Below are 22,058 nucleotides of genomic sequence, written 5' to 3'. Positions count from 1 at the left end.
CCAGAGGCACCACAAAGCACACGAAGACTGCCTGAAAGCGAAGAGAAGCAAAAATAAGGTACAAAAGACAAAAGTGTATGGAGACCACTGCAAAACAGCCAAGCCTGTTTAAGGCTTATATGCTAGGACAGTTTGATATATCGCTAAGTCTGTTTAAGGCTTGCATTGGGAGCTGGACAGTAATACTAGAGCCTGTTTAAGGCTCACACCGGAGGCAACCATAAAACTCAAGCCTGTTTAAGGCTTATTCAAGCTCACAGAGAGAATAGCAACATACCCCTGAGATGACCAGAGTGGAGTTCCTTCCATTTAGCTTTGTTTAGAGGCTGTACCGGTAAGGACTTCCACCTAGGAGAGACTAGACCCTGGCTGGGGCGAAGTGGTTAGAGGGTGATGATCTGTGTGGTCCCAACAGGTGAGGAAAAGTAAGAGAATACTGGGGCAGAGGCCGTCTCGTCATCTTATAGCTATGTGGTCCTATCAGGTTGTGGAGGCGGAGTCACAACCCAGAGTGTATGCTGCCATGATGCGACAGGAAACGTAGAACCAATTATAAATGAACATTTATAAGAATTTGAATTACCACTATGACCTGTTATAAGAAAGCTGTCTTAGCTCTCAGTGACAGATTTCAGTGTTGTTATTCACTTGTATTTTCTCCATAGTAATGTCAGCTCAGTGTTAGGCTGTAAGGCCCCCACAGAAGTTGACCTGTATCCTATCTGAGCTCAGGGCTAACACAACTGTTAGAGAAGAGCAAAGCTATCAGATAACAAACCCTTCAATTTGTTATATAAAGGTTTATTTAGTGTTCAGAGCTCAGGCAGGAGAAAAGACAGCCTACACGCTTAAATTCTGACGGCGAGAAAATAAAAGGAAATAATCATTAACAATGTAAGAGAACTTTACCCATGGGGGGCAGGAAATCACTTATTTAAATGTATTGGAGTGGGTAGAGAGTTCTTATTATTGTGCTCTTTCTTTGGAAAAATCAAAATGCTCCTTAAGATGCATTTTGAATGTTTTTTTTTGTATAAATAGCAGAAAACAGATATAAAATAATTTGCAATGAGATTAATACAAGCCTTTATATTTTTCCTATAGGGAAAAGTTCTGAGACAGAACTGGTTTGGAAAGCTATTGAAGTCAATGGGGCTCCAATTTCAGAGCTGAGCATCTTTTCTTCTAAGCCAATTTCGGCCACCTCTATGGGTCTATGGGGTTCACGAGATGGGGTTTATGAGACTCACTTGTTCTTCAGCTCAGTAATCAGCTTCTCCGGCACCAGCATCAGGTTTATATCGATAGGGCTTTCCTCTTCTATGACAGCCTCGGTGAAGAACACATTCTCTGTCACTGGTTGGTCTATCACAGTAGATGTGCTCTTTTGCTTTTTGCTTGGTGACAGCACAATGTATGAGCCTCCTCTGGAGGTTACAAAGGTCTCAACTATCTTTGGGACTTCCATGTGCTCTCTTGTTGGTGGCAGCTGGAATAAAGGGAATATCGTTAGTTGTCTTTTGTAGATAGTGCCATACCAAAATGTATAAGCATATGGCAGGTTGCCTTCTGAGCTGTTACCCCGTTTCTGCAGGGGGTTGTAAATTGCAATGTTATTTCCAGCATCCAAATACCATTATGTAATCCAGAACGCAGAGGAATATTTTTCAAACTTACACACCTCGATCTGAGTGTTACTGGGAGTTTCCAAAATTTCATGATGACCAGAACTGTGTGTTGTTACATTATCTTCATTCTCTTCTGACACCGGAGCAGATCCTTCTCCTTTATCAGCCATTCTGATTAATACTTCAGGTGGTTGAGGTGTCTTCACTCCAGTACTCTCTATAGGGTGATCCCATGTAATGCCAGACTTGTCATCAATAGCCTGTGATGCATAGTCTGGTTTTGCTATAGGCTCTTTTTCCACATCAGCCCTGACAAGTTCCTGGGACATGGTTTTGCAGCTCTTACCGTCTGATTCTTTAACTATCAGAGGAGCCTTGTGTAAAAGAAGAAAAAAGCTACATTATACAAAGCAAAGAATCTACAAGTCATAACAGTTCTTGCAACTGAGCAAAATTCTGAGCCAGTGGTATCATGCTGCTTGCATAAGGCATTGATGGAAGAGTCATTTAAAGTAAAACTTCAATGGCAGCACAATGGTGTAGTGGTTAGCACCCGCACCTAGCAATAAGAAGGGTCGCTGGTTTGAATCCCAACCACGACACTACCTGCCTGGAGTTTGCATGTTCTCCCTGTGCCTGCGTGGGTTTCCCCCGGGCACTCCGGTTTCCTCCCACAATCCAAAGACATGCAGGTAGGTTAATTGGCTTCTGTCCAAAATTGGCCCTAGTGTATGAATGGGGACCTTGGATTGTGGGCTCCTTGAGGGTAGGGACCGATGTGAGTGTGCAATGTACAGGGATAGGGACAATTGTAGACACCCACTCAGGTTGAACTAGATGGACTGGTGTCTTTATTCAACCTTACTAACTATGAAATGTTTACTATGAAATGTTCAATTCTGTAGTATAGTAACATATTTATTCCTGCAATTACATTTATTATGTTTTATGTAAAAATTACTAATTGTCAGGACCCAGGTCTTAACCTGCAAACTCTGTTTTGTCTGGCGATATCTCTTCTTTCTAAGTCATCTGGAATGCTGGACAACTCACTGGACAATTCCTTGAATAAGCCTTGAACTTTGCTCTTCTCACGAACTTCCTGATTTAAGCCATATATCTGCACTTTCTGTTTGCCAGATTATTGTGCTCTCTCCAGCCAATATCTAGCTCTCGTCACTCCTGCTGCCATTTGTATTTTTGCTACGTCTCGTTGCGGACCTTTGACTTGTTCCTCGACTATGCTTCTGCTTGATCTCAACCTGCAACTACTTGTTACTGACCTTTAGCTTATTTACCGACTATGCTTCTGCCTATCCCTACCTGCTATATCTGCTACTGGACCCCCGCTTGCTCACCTCCTCGTGGGGTGATCCTGAGGACTGCGAACTTGTATTAACATGTGACAAAACCCATCTTCACCATCAGGAGCTCTGGTGGACATCAGGTAGCCTGTGTCATCCACCAGGGTGATCTACTCATGTACTTCTCCAGCTATCCAGTGGGTGCCTCTCTACTGCAATAGCTACTGGTTTGTGAAACTCACTCCAGACTGTGACACGAATTTTAATTTGTTACATGAATCTGCTTTCAAAATTTTCTCTGGTATTAGCTAGGTGGAACAAAACATAGACCTCCCTGCAGGCACTGTTTCACTCCTAAAACTACACTGTGCATGTCTGGAATTTACAGGCATCATGGACTATTTAGAGAAAAACTAAAGACAAATGGAGTGATGGAATTTTATAATCCTGGTCAGTGTTTTTTTTTTTTTTTGCCATCTGTGTTCCATTGGGAAGGCTTCTCTTCACTCCCTGTCCCATAGCCAAAACAGGAAATGAGAGGAAATCCCTCCAAAGTGAGGGAAGCCCTAGTTGTCACCAGAACTAGTGTCCTCATTGCAAGATTTCCCCCTATCCTTGTTCTTGTGACAACCCAACCTTTGGTGTTTTCTTTCACTTTTGGTGATAACAAATCACCAAATCAGGACAAATAGAGAGGGTGAATCTCCACAACGGGCATAGAGACAGCAATCAAAACCCGACAGGGGTTCTAATTCTCCAAAAAAAAAAAAAGCCTTTAGTTATACTTTCAATATCACCTAGTGCAGTTAAAAATAGTGGATTTTGACCACAAGGAAGCAGCCACAGTAAACTATGAAATGGTGGAAAGGGAAGTAAATAAAGCGAACTGGTCACCAACAGTGTCTATAGTAATTTGAGTTCCTACTCTTCAGTTTTTATTATAACACAGGCACTTTCCTACATATTTTTTAATTATTTACTTGTCATCTCTCTCTCCACAAAAGAAGAAGTTTGAGGTTAGATGATCTACTGTATATTTTAAATGAACTCAATTCTGGTTAGGAACATTCACAAAATGGCCATTTAACAATGCTTTTATTCATTGTCAATTTCACTCTCCTCCCAGCCACCTGGACAGAGGATGGGAAGGGGACTGGTTGTCCTCCACTGGTGCCTTATAGGTTGACACAGAGGTGACATTTCTGCATTAGATGGGAGAGAATACAGGTAAAGAGCAGCACACAAAAAAGGCCCACAGATGCGGCTCGGTCTGAGCAGTGCATCTGTAGTTTGTTTTTCCATTACTGTTATAAGCAGACTTGAGGGATTTTTTTTATATATTATAAGAATCTACAGGTATAATTTAAAAATTAATAACAAAATAAAGAATGTATGGTAATTATGCAAATAAGATAAAACAAGGGTGAACTGCAACTGTGATTTGTTGATTGGGGAGGCTGTCACACTGACCCCCCCACCCCCTGCTTCTGGGACCAAAAGTTGCCATAGGAGATGTTCATCCCCTGTTGATGTACACTCACTGGTCACCTGTTCAATGGCTTAGTAACACAAAGTTCTAATCAGCCAATCACATGGCAGCAACTCAATGCATTTAGGCATCTAGATGTGGTGACGACGACTTGCTTAAACCAAGCATTAGAATGGGAAAGAAAGGGGATTTAAGTGACTTTGAACATGGCATGGTTGTAGGTGCCAGACTGGCTGGTCTGAATATTTCAAAAACTGCTGTTCTACTGGGATTTTCACACACAACCATCTGTAGGGTTTACAGAGAATGGTCAGAAAAAGTGAAAATATCCAGTGAGCGGCAGTTGTGTGGACGAATATGCCTTGTTGATGTCAGAGGAGAATGGGCAGACTGATTTTAAATGATAGAAAGGCAACAGTAACTCAAATAACCAATCGTTACAACCAAGGTATGCAGAATACCATATCTGAACGCATAACACATTGAAACTTGAAGCAGATGGGATACAGCAGCAGAAGACCACACCAGGTGCCACTTCTGTCATTTTAGAACAGAAAACTGAGGCTAAAATTCACACAGGCTCACTAAAATTGGACAATAAAAGATTGGAAAAATGTTGCCTGGTCTAATGAGTCTTGATTTCAGCTGCAACATTCAGATGATAGGGTCAGAATTTGGAGTAAATATCATGAAAGTAATGATCCATCCTGCCTTGTATCAATGGTTCAGGCTGGTGGTGGTGGTATAATGGTCTGGGGGGATATTTTCTTGGCACACTTTGGGCCTTTTAGTACCAATTGAGCATTGTTTAAACACCACGTCCTACCTGAGTATTGTTGCTGACCATGTCCATCCCTTTTGGACTACAGTGTACCCATCTTCTGATGGCTCCTTCCAGCAGGATAATGCACCAGGTCACAAAGCTCCAATCATCTCACCACTGGTTTCTTGAACATGACAATGAGGTCACTGTATTCAATGGCCTCCACAGTCATCAGATCTCAATCCAATAGAGCACCTTTGGGATGTGGTGGAACGGGAGATTTGCATCATGGATGTGCAGACGACAAATCTACAATATTGTCTATTGTCAATATGGACCAAAATCTCTGAGGAATGTTTCCAACACCTTGATGAATCTATGCCACAAAAGAATGAAGGCAGTTCTGAAGGCAAAAGGGGGTCCAACCCGGTACTAGCAAGGTGTACCTAAAGTGGTCGATGAGTGTACTTACAACTCTGTTTTATGATTGACTCACCTCTCCGTACACTTCTTGGACATGAAAGAATTTGCTTACAGATGAGCTGTATGACATTAATTCACTCAGCACCATCGCAGGATAGGACTCTGTGACAATGACTTGGTCATGATGGAATTTCACATACCTGTTGATTGACAGAATAATTGATAACATTCAGGGAATATCCAGCAGAGACATGTATAGCGACTAAAGGACGGGGAAAGTGTCTGTGTTGCCATAGAAAATGTTCAGTAATAATGCCACTGAAGAGTTGGTGGATAAAATCTGATTACAGATATAAGCGGCACTGATAGTCTCTCACAATAATTAAAGCGGAGCTCCATCCTAAAATTAAAAATGACATTAACATTCTACAAAAAAAAAAAAAAAATTATAAAGAAACATTTGAAATTTATTTTTTTTACTTACCAGAAATGCCTGTTGCTAGGCAGTCTTCCTAATCTGCCTCTTCCTATTCTGCGCCACTACTCCTTCACTTCCTCCTCTACGGCGAGCTGGCCCGTTGTCTTCTGGGACATGTGTGTGTCCCAAAAAACCACAGGGCCATTCACAAAGCGCCACGCGACTCATGCGCAGTAGGAAACGGGCACTGAAGCCCACTGCCTATTTTCCTTAGTTAGGATGGCAGCGCCGGCACCCGATCCGATGGACGGATCAACCTCGGGGGGGCGACATCGCGGGCTCGCTGGACAGGTAAGCAGATATAGTGTTTGTAGTTGCTGATTTTTTTTAAACGGCTGGACCTCCGCTTTAAGTGGGAATACCTATTATATATATATATTTTATATATAATTTCATATACCGTATTTATCGGCTTATAACATGCACAGGTGTATAACACGTACCCTTTTTTTTTTTTTTAAATAAACCACTTTGAAGCAAAATAAATGGTCAATGAGCATCAATGCAGCCTGATTAGTGCCCATCTGCAACCTCAATGCAGCCTAATCTGTGCCTACCTGCAGCTTCAGTACAGCCTAATCTGTGCCCATCTGCAGCTTCAATGCAGCCTGATCTTCTCTCATCTGCAGCCTGATCTTCTCTCATCTGCAGCCTGATCTGCGCCCATCTGCAGCCTGATCTGCGCCCATCTGCAGCCTGATCTGCGCCCATCTGCAGCCCAGTTGTAAAGCTTTGTTAGTTTTTAAAAGAAAATAACAAAAATGCCTATACTTACCTGCACTGTGCAATGGTTTTGCACAGAGAAGCCTTGATCCTCTTCTTCTGGGTTCCCCCAGCAATGCTCCAGGCCCCTCGTCTTCATTGGGTGCCCCCAGGGAAAGCTGCTTTCCCTGGGGGCACCCGTGAGTGATCGCTCATGATTCCCGCTGCTGCGTCTAATAACACAGACAACAGGACTCAGACCCACCTCCAGGATTTGATTGACATCAGCAGGAACCAATCGCTCCCGCTGCTATCAATCTGTCTAATGAGGAGAGAGACAGCAGCAGGAGCCACTGCAATCATTTTCATTGTTGGTTGGGATGGGCTCAGGTACTTTTTTTAATAAAGAATACACACTTAAAATATATATAGTGAAAATCTCCTGTTTATATGGTGGCCTCTGTAATAGGAAGTCCTGTCTCCTGGGTTGCCATTGGACTACTGTTCTGTCTATCATAGGAAATCCTCATTGCATGTAATCTGTTGGCGCTCTTCCCACCGCCTCCCTATCCCCTCTAGGCTGCAGATGGGCATAGATCAGGCTGCACTGATGGCAACTGCAAAAGCAATAGTGAGGCTACAGCATTGATGGCAATGGTGAGGCTGTTGCATTGATGGCACTTGTGAGGCTGCAGCTATTTTGCTTCAAAGTTCCTTATGTAAAATTTAAGTTTCTTTCCTGAAACTTCCCTCTTAAAATGAATGTGCGTGTTATACGTCCGTGCATGTGATTCACATCGATTATATATATATATATATATATATATATATATATATATATATATATATATATTTTTTTTTTTTTTTTTTTTTTTTTAAACCAGAATCTAGCTTCAATTTAAATCCCTGCTCATCCTGGCATATTTAAAAGGTCAACTGGCAGAAGACGTTTTGGCATTTGACAGAAGAACAAGAAAGAGTGAGACTTCGTTTTATAAAGGAGTTTTATCTAAGCTTGTGCAGTCCCCCATGTACAGTGTGGATCCAGAACCCAAGGGAACTCCACAGGGATTGATCTGGGATTGTCTTGACAAACACTAATGTCCCGTACACACGATTGGACATTCCGACAACAAAATCCATGGATTTTTTTCTGACGGATTTTGGCTCAAACTTGTCTTGCATACACATGGTAACACAAAGTTGGTCGGAAATTGCGAACGTCAAGAACGCAGTGACATACAACACACATGTCGAGCTGAGAAAAATTAAGTTCAATAGCCAGTCTGGCTCTTCTACTTGATTCAGCGCATGCGTGGCACTTTGTGCGTCGGAATTGTGTACACACGATCGGAATTTTCAACGGATTTTGTTGTCGGAAAATTTGAGAACCAGATCTCAAATTTTGTGTGACGGAAATTCTGATGGAAAATGACCGATGGAGCCAACACACGGTCAGAATTTCTGAGAAAAAGCTCCCATTGAACATTTTCCATCAGAAAATCCGACTGTTTGTACAGGGCATTAGGTGTTGGCACTGCACCATGATTATGAAAACATTTTACACCTGCCTCATTTAAATAATGTATATGGACTCTGAAATCCAATACAAATTTTAGGCACTTACACCTTTAGCATAAAAAACAAATAGAGTGAACCTGCACCAGTCAAGAAATGTGTATATTTTCCTAGTAAAAAGAAGAATAAATGATTACAAACATATAGGTTAGAAATGATCAGACGCTTACCCAGCTTTAATGTCCTGTAAACATGCCAGGGCTTTGTCCATGAGGGCACGCATTTGTTCCACAGTGCTCCCCTGCCGCAGACTGTCCAAAATAATGTCAAGATTGGCTTCTCTTTTCTGTGTATGGAAAGGACAGGCAGTCAGTATGCTGGGAATATTATCATATCAATAAATTGGCATGATCCACAACAACCAATCAGAAATCATCTTCCACTGATCTAAAATGGAGCTAATAAGAAATCAAATTGCTCTTTCTTATAGTATGTCATAGATATCTGCACTTGTTTATTAAACATGTCTAAAAGGTTAGAAAAAAAACCCCTCAGTTTTGATGTAAGAAAAAAAAAAAACAATAAATAAAGTAGAGCCAATAACAATCAGAGATAGATATCACTAGCCAAAACTGGATTAATTTGCATAGTTAATCATATAAACCAATTAGGTTCCAGCTCTTATTTTCTAAGTTCAAGTTAGAACATAAAAGCAAAAAACTGGTTCAGTTGGCAATACAGTCATTATTTATCTCTGTATCTATTTACGTATAGCTTCAATAAAAACAGAGAAGAAAGAGATCCTCGTATTTGTAGAAAGACAAATAGGCTGGCACAATGCAATTTGCAGGGGTGGCATGCTGTCTATATTTTAAATGAATCTTGGATTGAAACAATAAGGTGAACATGGAGATAAAACCTATGTACTGTGCAGTCATAAATCTGGCAATAATAATAATAATAAATCGGGTAATAACTGATATCTACCCTATAGGAAAGGAGACAAGAGCAATACAGGAGTCGATCGTACCTGATTTTCTGCATCATGCTTCTTGCGACAGCAGTCTAAATTCTTCTGCAGGGTCTTTTCTTGTTGGGCGAGTCCGATTTGCAAGACATCCCAAAGATGAACTGCTTTTTTGGCATATTTAAATAACTTATTTGTATGCGAGTCCATTTGCCTTGATACAGTTATCATTGCATCCTAAAATGTTAAGCAAGAAGAAGTAAATGAAAGAAAATGTTCCAGTAATTTACAAGTCTGTTTTAATAAATTCACTATATGTCATAATATACAGCCACTTTATCATTTTAAAGGGGTGTTCCAGCAGGGAATTTTTTTTTTTTAAAGTCAGCAGCTAAAAAAAAAGTAGCTACTGACTTTTAATAAGGACACTTACCTTTCCAGGGCTCCCAAGGCCGACCCGTCCCTCGGCTATCGGGTCCCAGCGCCTCCATCCTCAGTAAGGGAAACAGTCAGTGGAGCCTTGCGGCTTCACTGCCAGTTTCCAACTGCGCATGCGCGAGTCACGTGGCACTTTGTGAATGGGACGCGTGTGTTAGGAAACACACAGTTCCCATAACACAGTGTGCCCCATTACCCAGAAGACAATGCGAGGAGGAGAGAAGACCGAAGATCACGGTGGAGTAGGAAGAGGCAGATTAGGAAGACTGCCTAGCAACAGGGGTTTCTGGAAAGGTAAAAACATTTTTTTTTTTTCAAATGTTTTTTACGAATATTAATGCTGTTTTTTTTTTTTTTTTTAAGGTGACCCTCCACTTTAAACACTTCAGCCCCGGAAGGATTTACCCTCTTCCTTACCAGAGCACTTTTTGCGATTCGGCACTGCGTCACTTTAACTTTTAACTGACGATTGCGCGGTCGTGCGACGTGGCTCCCAAACAAAATTGATGTCCTTTTTTTCCCCACAAATAGAGCTTTCTTTTGGTGGTATTTGATCACCTCTGCGGTTTTAATTTTTTGCGCTATAAACAAAAAGAGCCTAAATTTTGAAAAAAAAAAGATTTTTTTTTACTTTTTGCTATAATAAATATCCCCCAAAAATATATAAAAAAAAACAAATTTTTTCCTCAGTTTAGGCCAATACATATTCTTCTTATATTTTTGGTAGTAAAAAAATCGCAATAAGCGTATATTGATTGGTTTGCGCAAAAGTTATAACATCTACAAAATAGGGGATAGATTTATAGCATTTTTATTATTATTATTTTTTTATTAGTAATGATGACCATCTGCGATTTGCAAAGAGTGCGACATTATGGCAGACACATCGGACACCATTGTCATTTATACAGCGATCAGTGCATTAAAAATGAACTGATTACTGTGTAAATGACAATGGCAGGGAAGGGGTTAAACACTAGGGGTCGATCAAGTGGTTAAGTGTGTCCTAGGGAGTGATTCTAACTGTGGGGGGGTGGGCTTCCACTAACATGACAGCTATCACCGCTCCCGATGACAGGGAGCAGCAGTAGATCCCTGTCATGTCACTAGGCAGAACAGGGATATGGCTTGTTTACAATGGCACTCCGAGACACGATCAAGAGCCCCCGGTGGACATCGAGTCTGCGGGACCCACGGCCACGGTCATGGAGCATGCGGCGGCCCACAATGCCACGATTTAAAGGGGACGTATCTGTAAGCCCACTTTCCCAGCCGTGCCATTGTGCCGATGTGCATCGTTGTGCACTGGTCGGCTAGTGGTTAAAAATACTGTAACGTTTATCATGTGACTGTGCTTGGGCCTGAGTGGTATAATCTGGGAGAGTGATGTCATTGGTTTGCTGCAGACAGGAGGAAGCACTTTCCCAGTCTCCCTTTCTCAAGTGATCACTCAGACTGAAATGTGGGGAAAATTGACTAAAACTGAACCGAACTAAACTAAAACTAAAACTGGAGCACTCTCACTAGAATCTTCAGCTTGTTCAGTTAAGCTTTCATAACAAAACCCGGAAGCTGATCTGGTTTCTATGCAGAGCTGCACCAGATTTTGCACTCCAGTTTTGGTAAATTCTCCCCAGTGTGACAAAGTGAGATAAAGCAGTGAGGGTTGAGCTGTGTGACATATTTGTATACACAAAAAGACTAAAAGCTACTGGGCATAATTGGTCAATTATGGGCCATCATCTTATTCTAGGAAATAAATGATACCCCTGGATGCTGCCTGAAGTTGTCCCAGTCCTCTTGAGAGAAAAGTTGATAAAAGCATTATCTTTCTCTAGCATCATCGTGGCCATTTTGGGTACTGGCGAGAGGATCTGTTTGCTCCAGTATATGCTTGTATGCTGTTTTATCCTGTAAATGCAATATTTTATATTTAATTAAATGTTTTAAACTGTATTACGCTATGGTTGGCTTTTCCGTTTCACTCATGTGATGAGCAATCTGGTTGACTGAGCTGGAGGTCGGGATGAGGACGCACTTCCCCTGTGACAGACAGCAGTGCCTGAAGTATCTTCCGTTAACCCCACTAGTAATGCGGGTGCAACTGATGTCCCATCCCATCCACTAAGGCCCATATTGACCACCTTAATTGGGGTAATCTAATTCATCCTAAAAGTGTTCTATTGGGTTGAGGTCAGGACTCGGCTTGCTCATCCATGTCTTTATGGGCCTTATGGACCTTGCTTTATGCACTGGTGCGCAGTCATATTGGAACAGGAAGGGACCATCCCCAAACTGTTCCCACAAAGTTGGACGTATGAAATTGTCCGAAATGTCTTGGTATGCTGACGCCTTAAGAGTTCCCTTCACTGAAACTAAGGGGCCAAGCCCAACCCCTGAAAAATAACCCCACACCATAATCCCTCCTCCACCAAATGCTTTGGACCAGTGCACAAAGCAAGGTCCATAATGACATGGATGAGTGAATTGGGGGTTGAGGAACTTAACTGGCCTGCACAGAGTCAGAGCAGAGACTGCGAGTCAGGCCTTTCCATCCAACATCAGTGCCTGACCTCACAAAACCGCTTCTGAAAGAATGGTCAATCATTCCCATAAACACACTCCTAAACCTTGTGGGCAGCCTTCTCAAAAGAGTTGAAGATGTTATAGCTGCAAAGGGTGGGCCAACTCAATATTGAACCCTACGGACTAAGACTGGGATGCCATTAAAGATCATGTGTGCGGGGGCGTGGCTTGGCCGCTGACCGGAATGGCCGCTTAAGCACTGAGCTCTGCACATCCACGCAGCATCGCTAAGCATCCAGCGCCATCCGACATTACATTTTGTCCCACGGAGCTCCAGGGATCTCCCCGCATCACCGGGGACATGACCCGAGGTAGATCCGCCGCCCACGGAGCAAGGAAACTCACGGACTTCTATGCGAAGCCGTCAGGCGAGCAGGCCCAAGATGGCGCCGACCGGGATGAAGGCCTCACAGCGCGGCAGACGCCCGCGGCCTCGGCGGGTCCCGCAGCAGTGGAAGATACCCTCTCTGACATGGAGGAAGCCGGAGATCCACAGCACTCACCTGCCATGTCGCCGGCTGATAGAGGTAAGAGGGCAGCCATCTCACCAGCACACTCTCCCTCTAAGCCTCCCCTAGTGAAGAGACAACATGGCGCTGGCACTTGTAGTCCCACAGGATCACTTGGTGACTCCAACTCATCGCTGGCTGCATACAACACCTCAGATAGTCCTGCTTCTGAGCATACACTGAAAGCCATGCTACTCTCATTGCAGGCAGACATGCAGAAAGAGCTCAGAACCTCTATTAACCATCTGCTGGACAGAGTGGATGATATGGAAGACCGCATTGAGCATATTGAGCACCATCTCTCTGCTGCTACCAGCTCCCATAATACTGTTGTAGATATCCAAGATGAACATACCACAGCTATCCGCCAACTGCGTCTTAAAATCGCAGACCTCGAGGACCGCTCGAGGCGAAATAATATAAAATTTAGGGGAGTCCCAGAGACTGTGTCAGCCCCAGATATCGTCCCCTACCTGCACCAACTGTTTCACAAGCTCATCCCGGCCCTCACACCACAAGATCTTCTCATTGACAGAGCGCATAGGATCCATAAACCACAGCATCTGCCTGACTCAATGCCCAGAGATATCCTGGCTAGGATACACTTCTTTAACACTAAGGAACAGATCATGAGGGCAGCTAGAACCATGCGGAACCTCCCTGATCCTTTTGCTAAGATTCAACTATATAATGATATCTCAGCCGCCACCTCACAGGCTCGCAAGGCCTTCTCCCAAATTACTGCGATACTGATAGAACACAAAATCGCATACAAATGGGGATTTCCCACCAAGCTTCTGGTAAACTACCAGCAACAACAAGTCGCATTTCTGACCCCCAAAGATGGTTTCAAGCAACTGCACAATTGGGGCATAGCCCCTCATGCACCCCCGGCTCCGTCCCTGAACACTAGATCTGCAAGGATCCCTCCTAAATGGGCTACAAAACCGAAATCCTGAACCTCCGGAGAACTGGGGGGCCGCCCTACCGGGCAACCCCCCTCTCAACAGGTGCCTGACTTTCTAGAATGAAGTGGATGTCCAGGTCTTTTCTTTTTGACACCCCCCACGCCGAACTGCCACTGTGTGCCACGCACACGGCATTAACCACCCCCGTACCCCTAATTTGATACCATATCTAACTTTCAGCTATTACAGTATTATTTTCTCGGAAGCCATCTGAATATTGGGCTTCGTCTCTATATCTTCCGGTCACAGATTTAGAGACTTCCATATTGATCGATTGCTCTATATATTGCATTCTCATTATTGTTCTCCTTTTTTTTTTTTTTTTTTTTTTTTGGTTGTTCTCATATTTACCTGTATTACTATCTCAGTACCTGATTGTACATACCTATCTGCAACGGCTGTTAGGTACACTCTGTCTATACAGAGTTTTTGTTACTAATTTGTTTTCTGTTTTGTTTTTTGGTTGTGGGTTCGTCAACCTCAGTACCATATTGACAACTCAACTTAGCAGCACATGTCTCTTACGATCACATCCCTTAATGTTAAGGGATTAAATAGTCCTTTCAAGCGTTCCCTTTTATGGAGGGAAGCAGCGACTTCCCGATCCGATATTCTATGCGTGCAGGAGACACATCTCTCCTCCCGCAACCCTCCAAACTGTACCAACAAACGATTCCCGCATATCTTTCACTCCCGAACTGATAAGAAAGTTAGGGGAGTACTGATCGCAGTACGTTCTACAGTGGCGCTCACGGGTGTCAATGTAGAACAAGACCCAGACGGAAGGTATCTAATTTTGACCGCCTGTTTTAATAACAAACCCCTGGTGATTGTGAACGTCTATGCCCCTAACACTCACCTGAAGCCCTTCCTTAAGTCCATTCTTGCCAAAATTCAACACTGTCCGAAAGACCAAATCATTTTATGCGGAGACTTCAACGCAGTACCAGACCACGCACTCGACTCTTCATCTTCCCAAAGGAGGAGATCTTCCACCCTCTCCTCCTTTCTACATCTAGAAGAATTCTATGACCCATGGAGGTGTCAACATGGTACTGAGAGAGACTATACGTTTTATTCTAATGCTCAGAGATCTTATTCCAGGATTGACCTGTTCTTGACGTCCAAGGTGCTATTACAGGCTGTTGCGTCCACTAGTATAGGAGTAATATCTTGGTCTGATCATGCCCCCATCTCTATGGTGCTCAACCTCTCCCCCCCTACCACCCCATTTACGATTTGGCGCCTGAATCCCAACCTGCTTTGTACTAAGGATGTCAGGGAACAGGTCAAGACTGCTATAGATGATTATTTCACTCTAAATCAACACTCTGTTACCAACCCTACTATATGCTGGAACGCTCATAAGGCGGTCCTACGAGGAGTTCTATTGAAGCTAGGGGCTCAGGAGAGGAAAAAGCGTTTGGCGACTCTTAACGATTATTTAGATAGAATCAAGGCCTTAGAGAAAAGCAACATGACTTCGCCCTCTGCCTCTACTCACGCAGATCTCAGTAAACTGAGATCAGAACTGAGCACTTATCTCCAGAACAAACATGAATTCTATCTCCGTAAACTCAAGCTGACTTGGTATTCCCAAGGTAACAAATCTGGGAAAGTTTTAGCCCAACAATACAAAAACAGGGTAGTCCAATCCACGATCTCTCATCTAATAGATCCTGAAGGCAATAGACTGACTAACCCCAAGGACATAGCTAACTGTTTCGGCGCATTCTACCGCCGACTGTACAACTTAAAAGACTCCCTGACTGAGACTCAGCCCACTGAAGCGACTATCAATACGTTCCTTTCTAGTGTTGATCTCCCTTCCCTGTCCCCTTCTCAAGCTGCTGATCTAGCCTTACCTTTCTCCCCCCCTGAAATTGAAAACGCAATTAAAAGTCTCCCCCTTCACAAGGCCCCAGGACCAGACGGTTTTGGAAACGAATATTACAAGACATTCATAGAGGCATTGACCCCTCATTTATGCAGCTCCTTTAACCACATGCTGACCACAGGGGAGATCCCTACAGAGTCCCTGGAAGCGACCATTACTACCATACACAAACCTGGGAAGGACCCACACGACCCAGCGAATTACCGCCCTATTTCATTACTTAACACTGACTTGAAAATGTATGCCAAGCTTCTGGCCACCCGACTTTCGCAACATATGACTGCCCTCATACACCCGGACCAGGTGGGCTTCATTCCCCACCGTCAGGCCTCTGATGGGACTCGCAGGTTTGTAGATCTTATCCATTGGGCAGAGCACAGTCGAACGCCTTCTCTGCTGATATCACTAGATGCGGAGAAGGCGTTCGACAGGGTTCATTGGGGTTACCTCAAGGCAGTCCTGAAGAAATTTGGCATAGAAGGCGAGTTCTTAAGAGCAATCCTAGGTCTATATACCTCCCCTACTGCGAGAATCCGCACTTCAGGCATTCTCTCAGATCCCCTTAGAATCACTAATGGTACTCGTCAGGGCTGCCCACTGTCTCCTTTGATCTTTGCACTAGTCATGGAGCCTTTGGCGCAATCCATCCGCACACATCCCCATATATCTGGTATCAATGTGAGAGACACCTGTCACAAGATAGGGCTTTATGCGGATGATGTTATCATAGCTGTCTCGGACCCTGTTAAATCCCTGCCTATCCTGACTGACATTCTACATAATTTTAGTAAAGCATCCCTATACAAATTGAACCACTCGAAATCTGCCATGCTTGGCATGGAGATTTCTCCAGCGCTCAAAGCAGAAATCACTAAAATATCACCCTTCTCCTGGGCCCCCGGCTCCTCTTTACAATATTTGGGTATTCAACTAGTCTCTCCCTCCTCGGTGTTACTAAGAACTAACCTTGCCTCCTTACTTCTGAAACTGAACAACCTAACCTCTAACATGTCCGCCTTGAAAGCTTCTTGGGTTGGTAGGATAGCATTAGCCAAAATGTTTCTTCTACCGCATGTACTTTATTTCTTTCGAACTCTTCCGCTTCCAATTCTCTCAGCAGACCTAACCAAACTTCAGCGTACAATGGACTCATTCATATGGGCAGGTCGTAAACCTCGCCTAAAATCCACTGTCCTGTGCACTCCCTCTTCCTTAGGAGGGATGGGATCTCCAGATATTAGAAAATACTATAAGGCAGTCATTCTGGATCAAGGGAGACAACTGTGGTCACAAGATCCCAACACAAGGTGGCACCAAATCGAGGCTGCAACTCTCCCGGCCAATCCACAACTGACCCTAGCGGCAATTTGGCTGTCTTTCCCTATCGAACGTTCCATCCTTCCAACTGTACGTGCCTGCTTGGTTCAATGGAGTGCAATATGCAAAGATCATCATGGTCTACACAGAGACGCACTTAAAAATCTACCCTTACTAGCACTACAACTTCTTTCTCCAGACCTTCCAATTAAGCATTGGCATGCTGCAGGAATCAAAACAATTGGAGCCCTGTTGATGGACACAGATCTAAAAAGCTTTCAACAACTGATCTCGGAATTTAGTCTTTCGCATAAGGACTTTTACATCTACTTAAGGCTTAGGCATATAATCTCCCAAGGCTTGACATCTACAGACCCTATCTCCAGGGACCTTCTCCGCCTTTATAATCGTCCTCTCGCTATCTCGAAGGGCATATCCTTCATCTACAAACTCCTCTCCAATCCTGCTACATCCTCAAAATCTTCAAACATTCTTTACTGGGAATCCCTGTTACATTGCTCCTTCCCTTTGGAGGACTGGCATCGTGCACTACGAACTCCATCAGTCGTCTCCAAAAATATAACGCACTGGGAAACGGTCATGAAACTGTTTCATAGGTGGTACTACACACCGCAAAAGCTGGCGACCATTTTTCCCACCCACTCTCCGAAGTGCTGGAGGAATTGCAACTCCACTGGAGACTTATTACACATCTGGTGGAGCTGCCCGGTTGTTGGGCCCTTCTGGCTACAAGTTTCCTCTCTGGTTCAGACACTGACCAAATCTCACTACCAGCTGACTTCACGTATGGCTCTATTTGGTCTGGATACCCAATATTGGCCTCCTACCAGTCTACCTATGGTGCACCATGTACTAATCTCTGCGCGCCTGCTTATAGCACGTGCGTGGAAAAACCCTCTCCCACCAACACTACCTGAACTTCTCAACACACTCAATACTCATTGTCGCATGGAATTTCTCCTCTCTAGAGTAAACATGACAGAATCTAGATTCAACAAACAGTGGTCTCCCTGGTTAACACACCCGAGCTGCGTTCAGCTTGGGTAACACATAATCTTACACCCTCAGACCAGGTAGAGCCGGCAGTGAAAGTCACTGGTTTAATGTACTAATCTTGATATATTATATGTAAGTTTGCTGTGATTCTCCTGCAGTTCTGTTATCTGACTCAGTCATTTCAACCGACTTCTTTTCCTACCCTGTTTGTTCTTTTTTTTCTCCTTTAATATTACTTTGGGACTACGTGCTATTCACATTTTATTCTACTGTGGTTGGGCATGGCGCCCCCTCTCGGCTCTGCCCATGGGAGTGTTGGGAGGGGACGGGATGCCCCCGGACCTACTGGATCTAGCTATAAAGAATACATAGTATGCAGCAGTTGTATGCCAGGTCCACATGTTGTTTATACGAGTAATTTAAGTTGTTTTGTGTACTCAGGCATTACTTGCTTATTTGTTCATCAACTCTCTACAAATTTTGTACAATGGTTGATATCTTTGCTTGTCAATGCGTTATATTAAAATAAAATTGTTTGAAAATAAGAAAGATCATGTGTGCGTAAAGGCAGGCGTCCCAATACTTTTGACAATAAAGGGTATGTATGGACTGTGACTTTCTACTGTGTACTAGCTATTTGCAACCACCTTTTTTAACTTATACAAATGACTTGTTTTGGTTTATTCTCTTTTTAGGACTTTTTGGATTTTTGGTATTACCACTGTACAGTTGTGCTTATAAGTTTACATACCCTGGTGATTTTGGCCTGATAACATGCACACAAGTTGACACAAAGTTGTTTGAATGGCTATTAAAGGTGACCATCCTCATCTGTCATCTGTTTTCTTGTAATTAGTGTGTGTGTATAAAAGGTCAAGAGTTTTTGGACTCCTGACAGACCCTTGCATCTTTCATCCAGCGCTGCACTGACGTTTCTGGATTCCGAGTCATGGGGAAAGCAAAAGAATTGTCAAAGGATTTGCGGGAAAAGGTAGTTGAACTGTATAAAACTGGAAAGGGATATAAAAAAGATATCCAAGGATTTGAGAATGCCAATCAACAGTGTTCAAACTCTAATCAAGAAGGAGAAAATGAGGGGTTCTGTTGAAACCAAATCACGGTCAGGTAGACCAACTAAAATTTCAGCTACAAATGCCAGAAACATTTTTCGGGATGCAAAGAAAAACCCACAAATAACTTCAGGTGAAATACAGGACTCTCTGAAAACATGTGGTGTGGCTGTTTCAAGATGCACAATAAGGAGGCACTTGAAGAAAGATGGGCTGCATGGTCGAATCACCAGAAGAAAGTCAATACTACACAAATGCCACAAAGTATCCTGCTTACAATACACCAAACAGCACAGAGACAAACCTCAAACCTTCTGGCACAAAGTCATTTGGAGTGATGAGACCAAAATAGTTTTTTTTGGCTACAACCATAAACGCTACATTTGGAGAGGAGTCAACAAGCCCTATGATGAAAGGTACACCATTCCTAGTGTGAAACACAGAGGTGGATCACTGATGTTTTGGGGGTGTGTGAGCTACAACGGCATAGGAAATTTGGTCAAAATTGATGGCAAGATGAATGCAGTATGTTATCAGAAAACACTGGAGTAACATTTGCATTCATCAGCCAGGAAGCTGTGTGTGGGACGTACTTGGACATTCCAACATAACAATGATCCAAAACACAAGACCAAGTCGACCTGCTAGTGCCTACAGCAGAATAAAGTGAAGGTTCTGGAGTGGGCATCTCAGTCTCCTGACCTCAATATCATTGAGCCACTCTGGGGAGATCTCAAACGTGCAGTTCATGCAAGACAGCCCAAGAATTTACAGGAACTGGAGGCTTTTTGCCAAGAGGAATGGGCAGCTTTACCATCTGAGGAGATAAAGAGCCTCATCCACAAATACCACAAAAGACTTCAAGCTGTAATTGATGTTAAAAGGGGCAACAAGGTATTAAGAACTATGTAATCTTTTGATCAGTAGTTTCTGTTGTGATTATGATTTAAAAAGAGTAAACACAGTAGATTGATAATAAATGCCTTCAGTCAAACACCGTGAGTGAAAGAAATGTTTTTGTGTTATCATTCATATTCTCTGAAAAATGGCCAAGAAATCATAAATTCTGCCAGGGTATGTAAACTTATGAGCACAACAGTATATGCATAACCTTTATTGATTACTGCATTAGATATTTTGTAGTGATTTTGGAATTTTTCACTGTTTTGCAGAGCACTTTATTATTATTTTTATACTTGTACGCACTTTTAATACATATCATTTTGTAGCGCTGTACGTTTTTTTCTATATCATTTTAAAATACTTCACCAAAGTATAGTGCTAGCAGCTGTTTTTAGATTGAGGCCAAATCACGAAAAGATCTTTCCCTTTGTTCAGATAAAAGCATTGCTAGGGGTAGTACTGTAATATTTGTGGGAGGTTATATATATTTGGAAATGTTACACTAACATTTTATGTAGCATACATGCTTTTTATAGTATATCTAAAGGCAAAAAATGTTTTAGTTTTTGGAGTAGAGAGGGATTAGAACCCCTGTCAAAGTGTTACTGCTGCCTGTGCGCCCGTTAGGGAGATCTACCCTCTCTATTTGCCCTACTTACTATTATCACTGAAATGAAAGTAAAAATCCCACATTTTAGGTTGTCACTGGAACTGGAAGAGATCAGAAATCTTCCAATAGGGACACTAGTTCTGGTGACAACCAGGGATTTTCCCACTTTGGAGGTTCCTGTTTGGCTATGGGACAGGAAGGGAAGACAAATCTCCCCAATGGGAGGCAGATGGCAAAAAAAGAAAAACTGATGGGGTTATAACATTATAAAGTTTTGCCCTCGGTTCTACTTTAATATAACACTTTTGCATATCTGATGCAAATGACTATTGCATATCTGATGCAATGTCTCACAGGAAAAAAGTTTATTCTGCAAATTCTTCAAATGTTTGTACTAGAAGACATACAGAGAAGAGCTTTTGTTCTTTGTCATATTTCATCTGGAATTGTGCGGTAATTGGGGAAAGCTCTTTCGTCAAGATTGTCTCGGCCTCGTCTTTGCTGCAGATGTCCAAATTCATCAGCTGGGCCTGGAAATAAGAAACAAAACAGGTTCTGTACCTGGCCACATTGAATAAAAGCCAATATCTTTTTGCATATGATAAAATACTGTCATTTTTATAATATGTATATGTCAGAGGCATCCTTCTATGCACATTCCAGTAATGCCATAAGCAGGTTTCTGATTTGCAGACAGGAAGCTCCTTACAAGTTTGGAATTTCAAGGCATAGTGGTTAAAAAATTATCTTTTTTCTGGATGTTAGCTGAAGGATGATCTTTGGTTTAAAAATACTAAAATTGAATGCTATGGGAACACCAACATACCATTTGCAATGCCAGAGTATTTCCTGAACTATTGGCTCAATCACACGACCGTATTGATCTGTACATCTGTATAGGTATTCCGTACAGATCCATGCTGTAAATCTGTTCAAACCAATGACAACCAGCCAGCTGCATTGACCTGTATGGATCTCCATGCGAATCCTGGAGTGCACATATTTTATGTGTCTGATGTGCAGATCAGAACGCAGATAGACTCAAATAAACACTCTGGCATGCACGTGGAGATCAGTGCACCCTGCTGCCTGTCTTTAAATTTAATAGGATGCCTGCAGAAGTTTAAACCAAAAACAGTGGTGCTACTGAGACAAACCCAATGACAGCTGGGTTTGGGGGTGTTTGGTGGAAATTAAAAATAACAAATAAAAATAACAAATGAATTGGCTGGATGGTGGCTGCTTCCCTAGATCAGGTCCTGAATACCTAACACACAATGAAAAAGCAAAGAGGGCGCCTCTATCTAAGTGCAAACTGTATATAAAAGTCACATAATAAATATGAATATTGCACTCACTCTGTTAAAGATGAGATGCTGTAATCTCTCACAAGCAATCAGTGAACGGTAAGGATAGGCTGTAATCTCTGGAAACCAATTTCAATCGCTGTGTGATCTGATTTTAAGCCGAC

The 22,058-nt window shown here is 42.7% G+C and overlaps 1 protein-coding gene across 1 annotated transcript in view; it reads right to left on the bottom strand.

Moving 5' to 3' along the window:
- The window catches only part of CCDC180 (coiled-coil domain containing 180), a 125,623-nt gene that overhangs the window by 55,692 nt on the left and 47,873 nt on the right, over positions 1–22,058 (bottom strand). The window contains exons 13-18 of the mRNA XM_077477372.1: positions 20,995–21,117; positions 9,336–9,509; positions 8,536–8,651; positions 5,681–5,807; positions 1,682–2,002; positions 1,251–1,489 (exon numbers count right to left, since the gene is read on the bottom strand). Coding sequence (XP_077333498.1) covers positions 1,251–1,489; positions 1,682–2,002; positions 5,681–5,807; positions 8,536–8,651; positions 9,336–9,509; positions 20,995–21,117 — 1,100 coding nt within the window. The remainder of the gene's footprint in view (positions 1–1,250; positions 1,490–1,681; positions 2,003–5,680; positions 5,808–8,535; positions 8,652–9,335; positions 9,510–20,994; positions 21,118–22,058) is intronic.

This window comes from Lithobates pipiens, unplaced genomic scaffold, assembly GCF_037356315.1.
Source record: "Lithobates pipiens isolate NorthernLeopardFrog02 unplaced genomic scaffold, aLitPip1_a1.2 Scaffold_1, whole genome shotgun sequence".
Lineage (NCBI taxonomy): Eukaryota > Metazoa > Chordata > Amphibia > Anura > Ranidae > Lithobates > Lithobates pipiens.
Note: the sequence above shows the minus strand (reverse complement) of the source record. Positions and strands in the feature narration are given on the sequence as shown.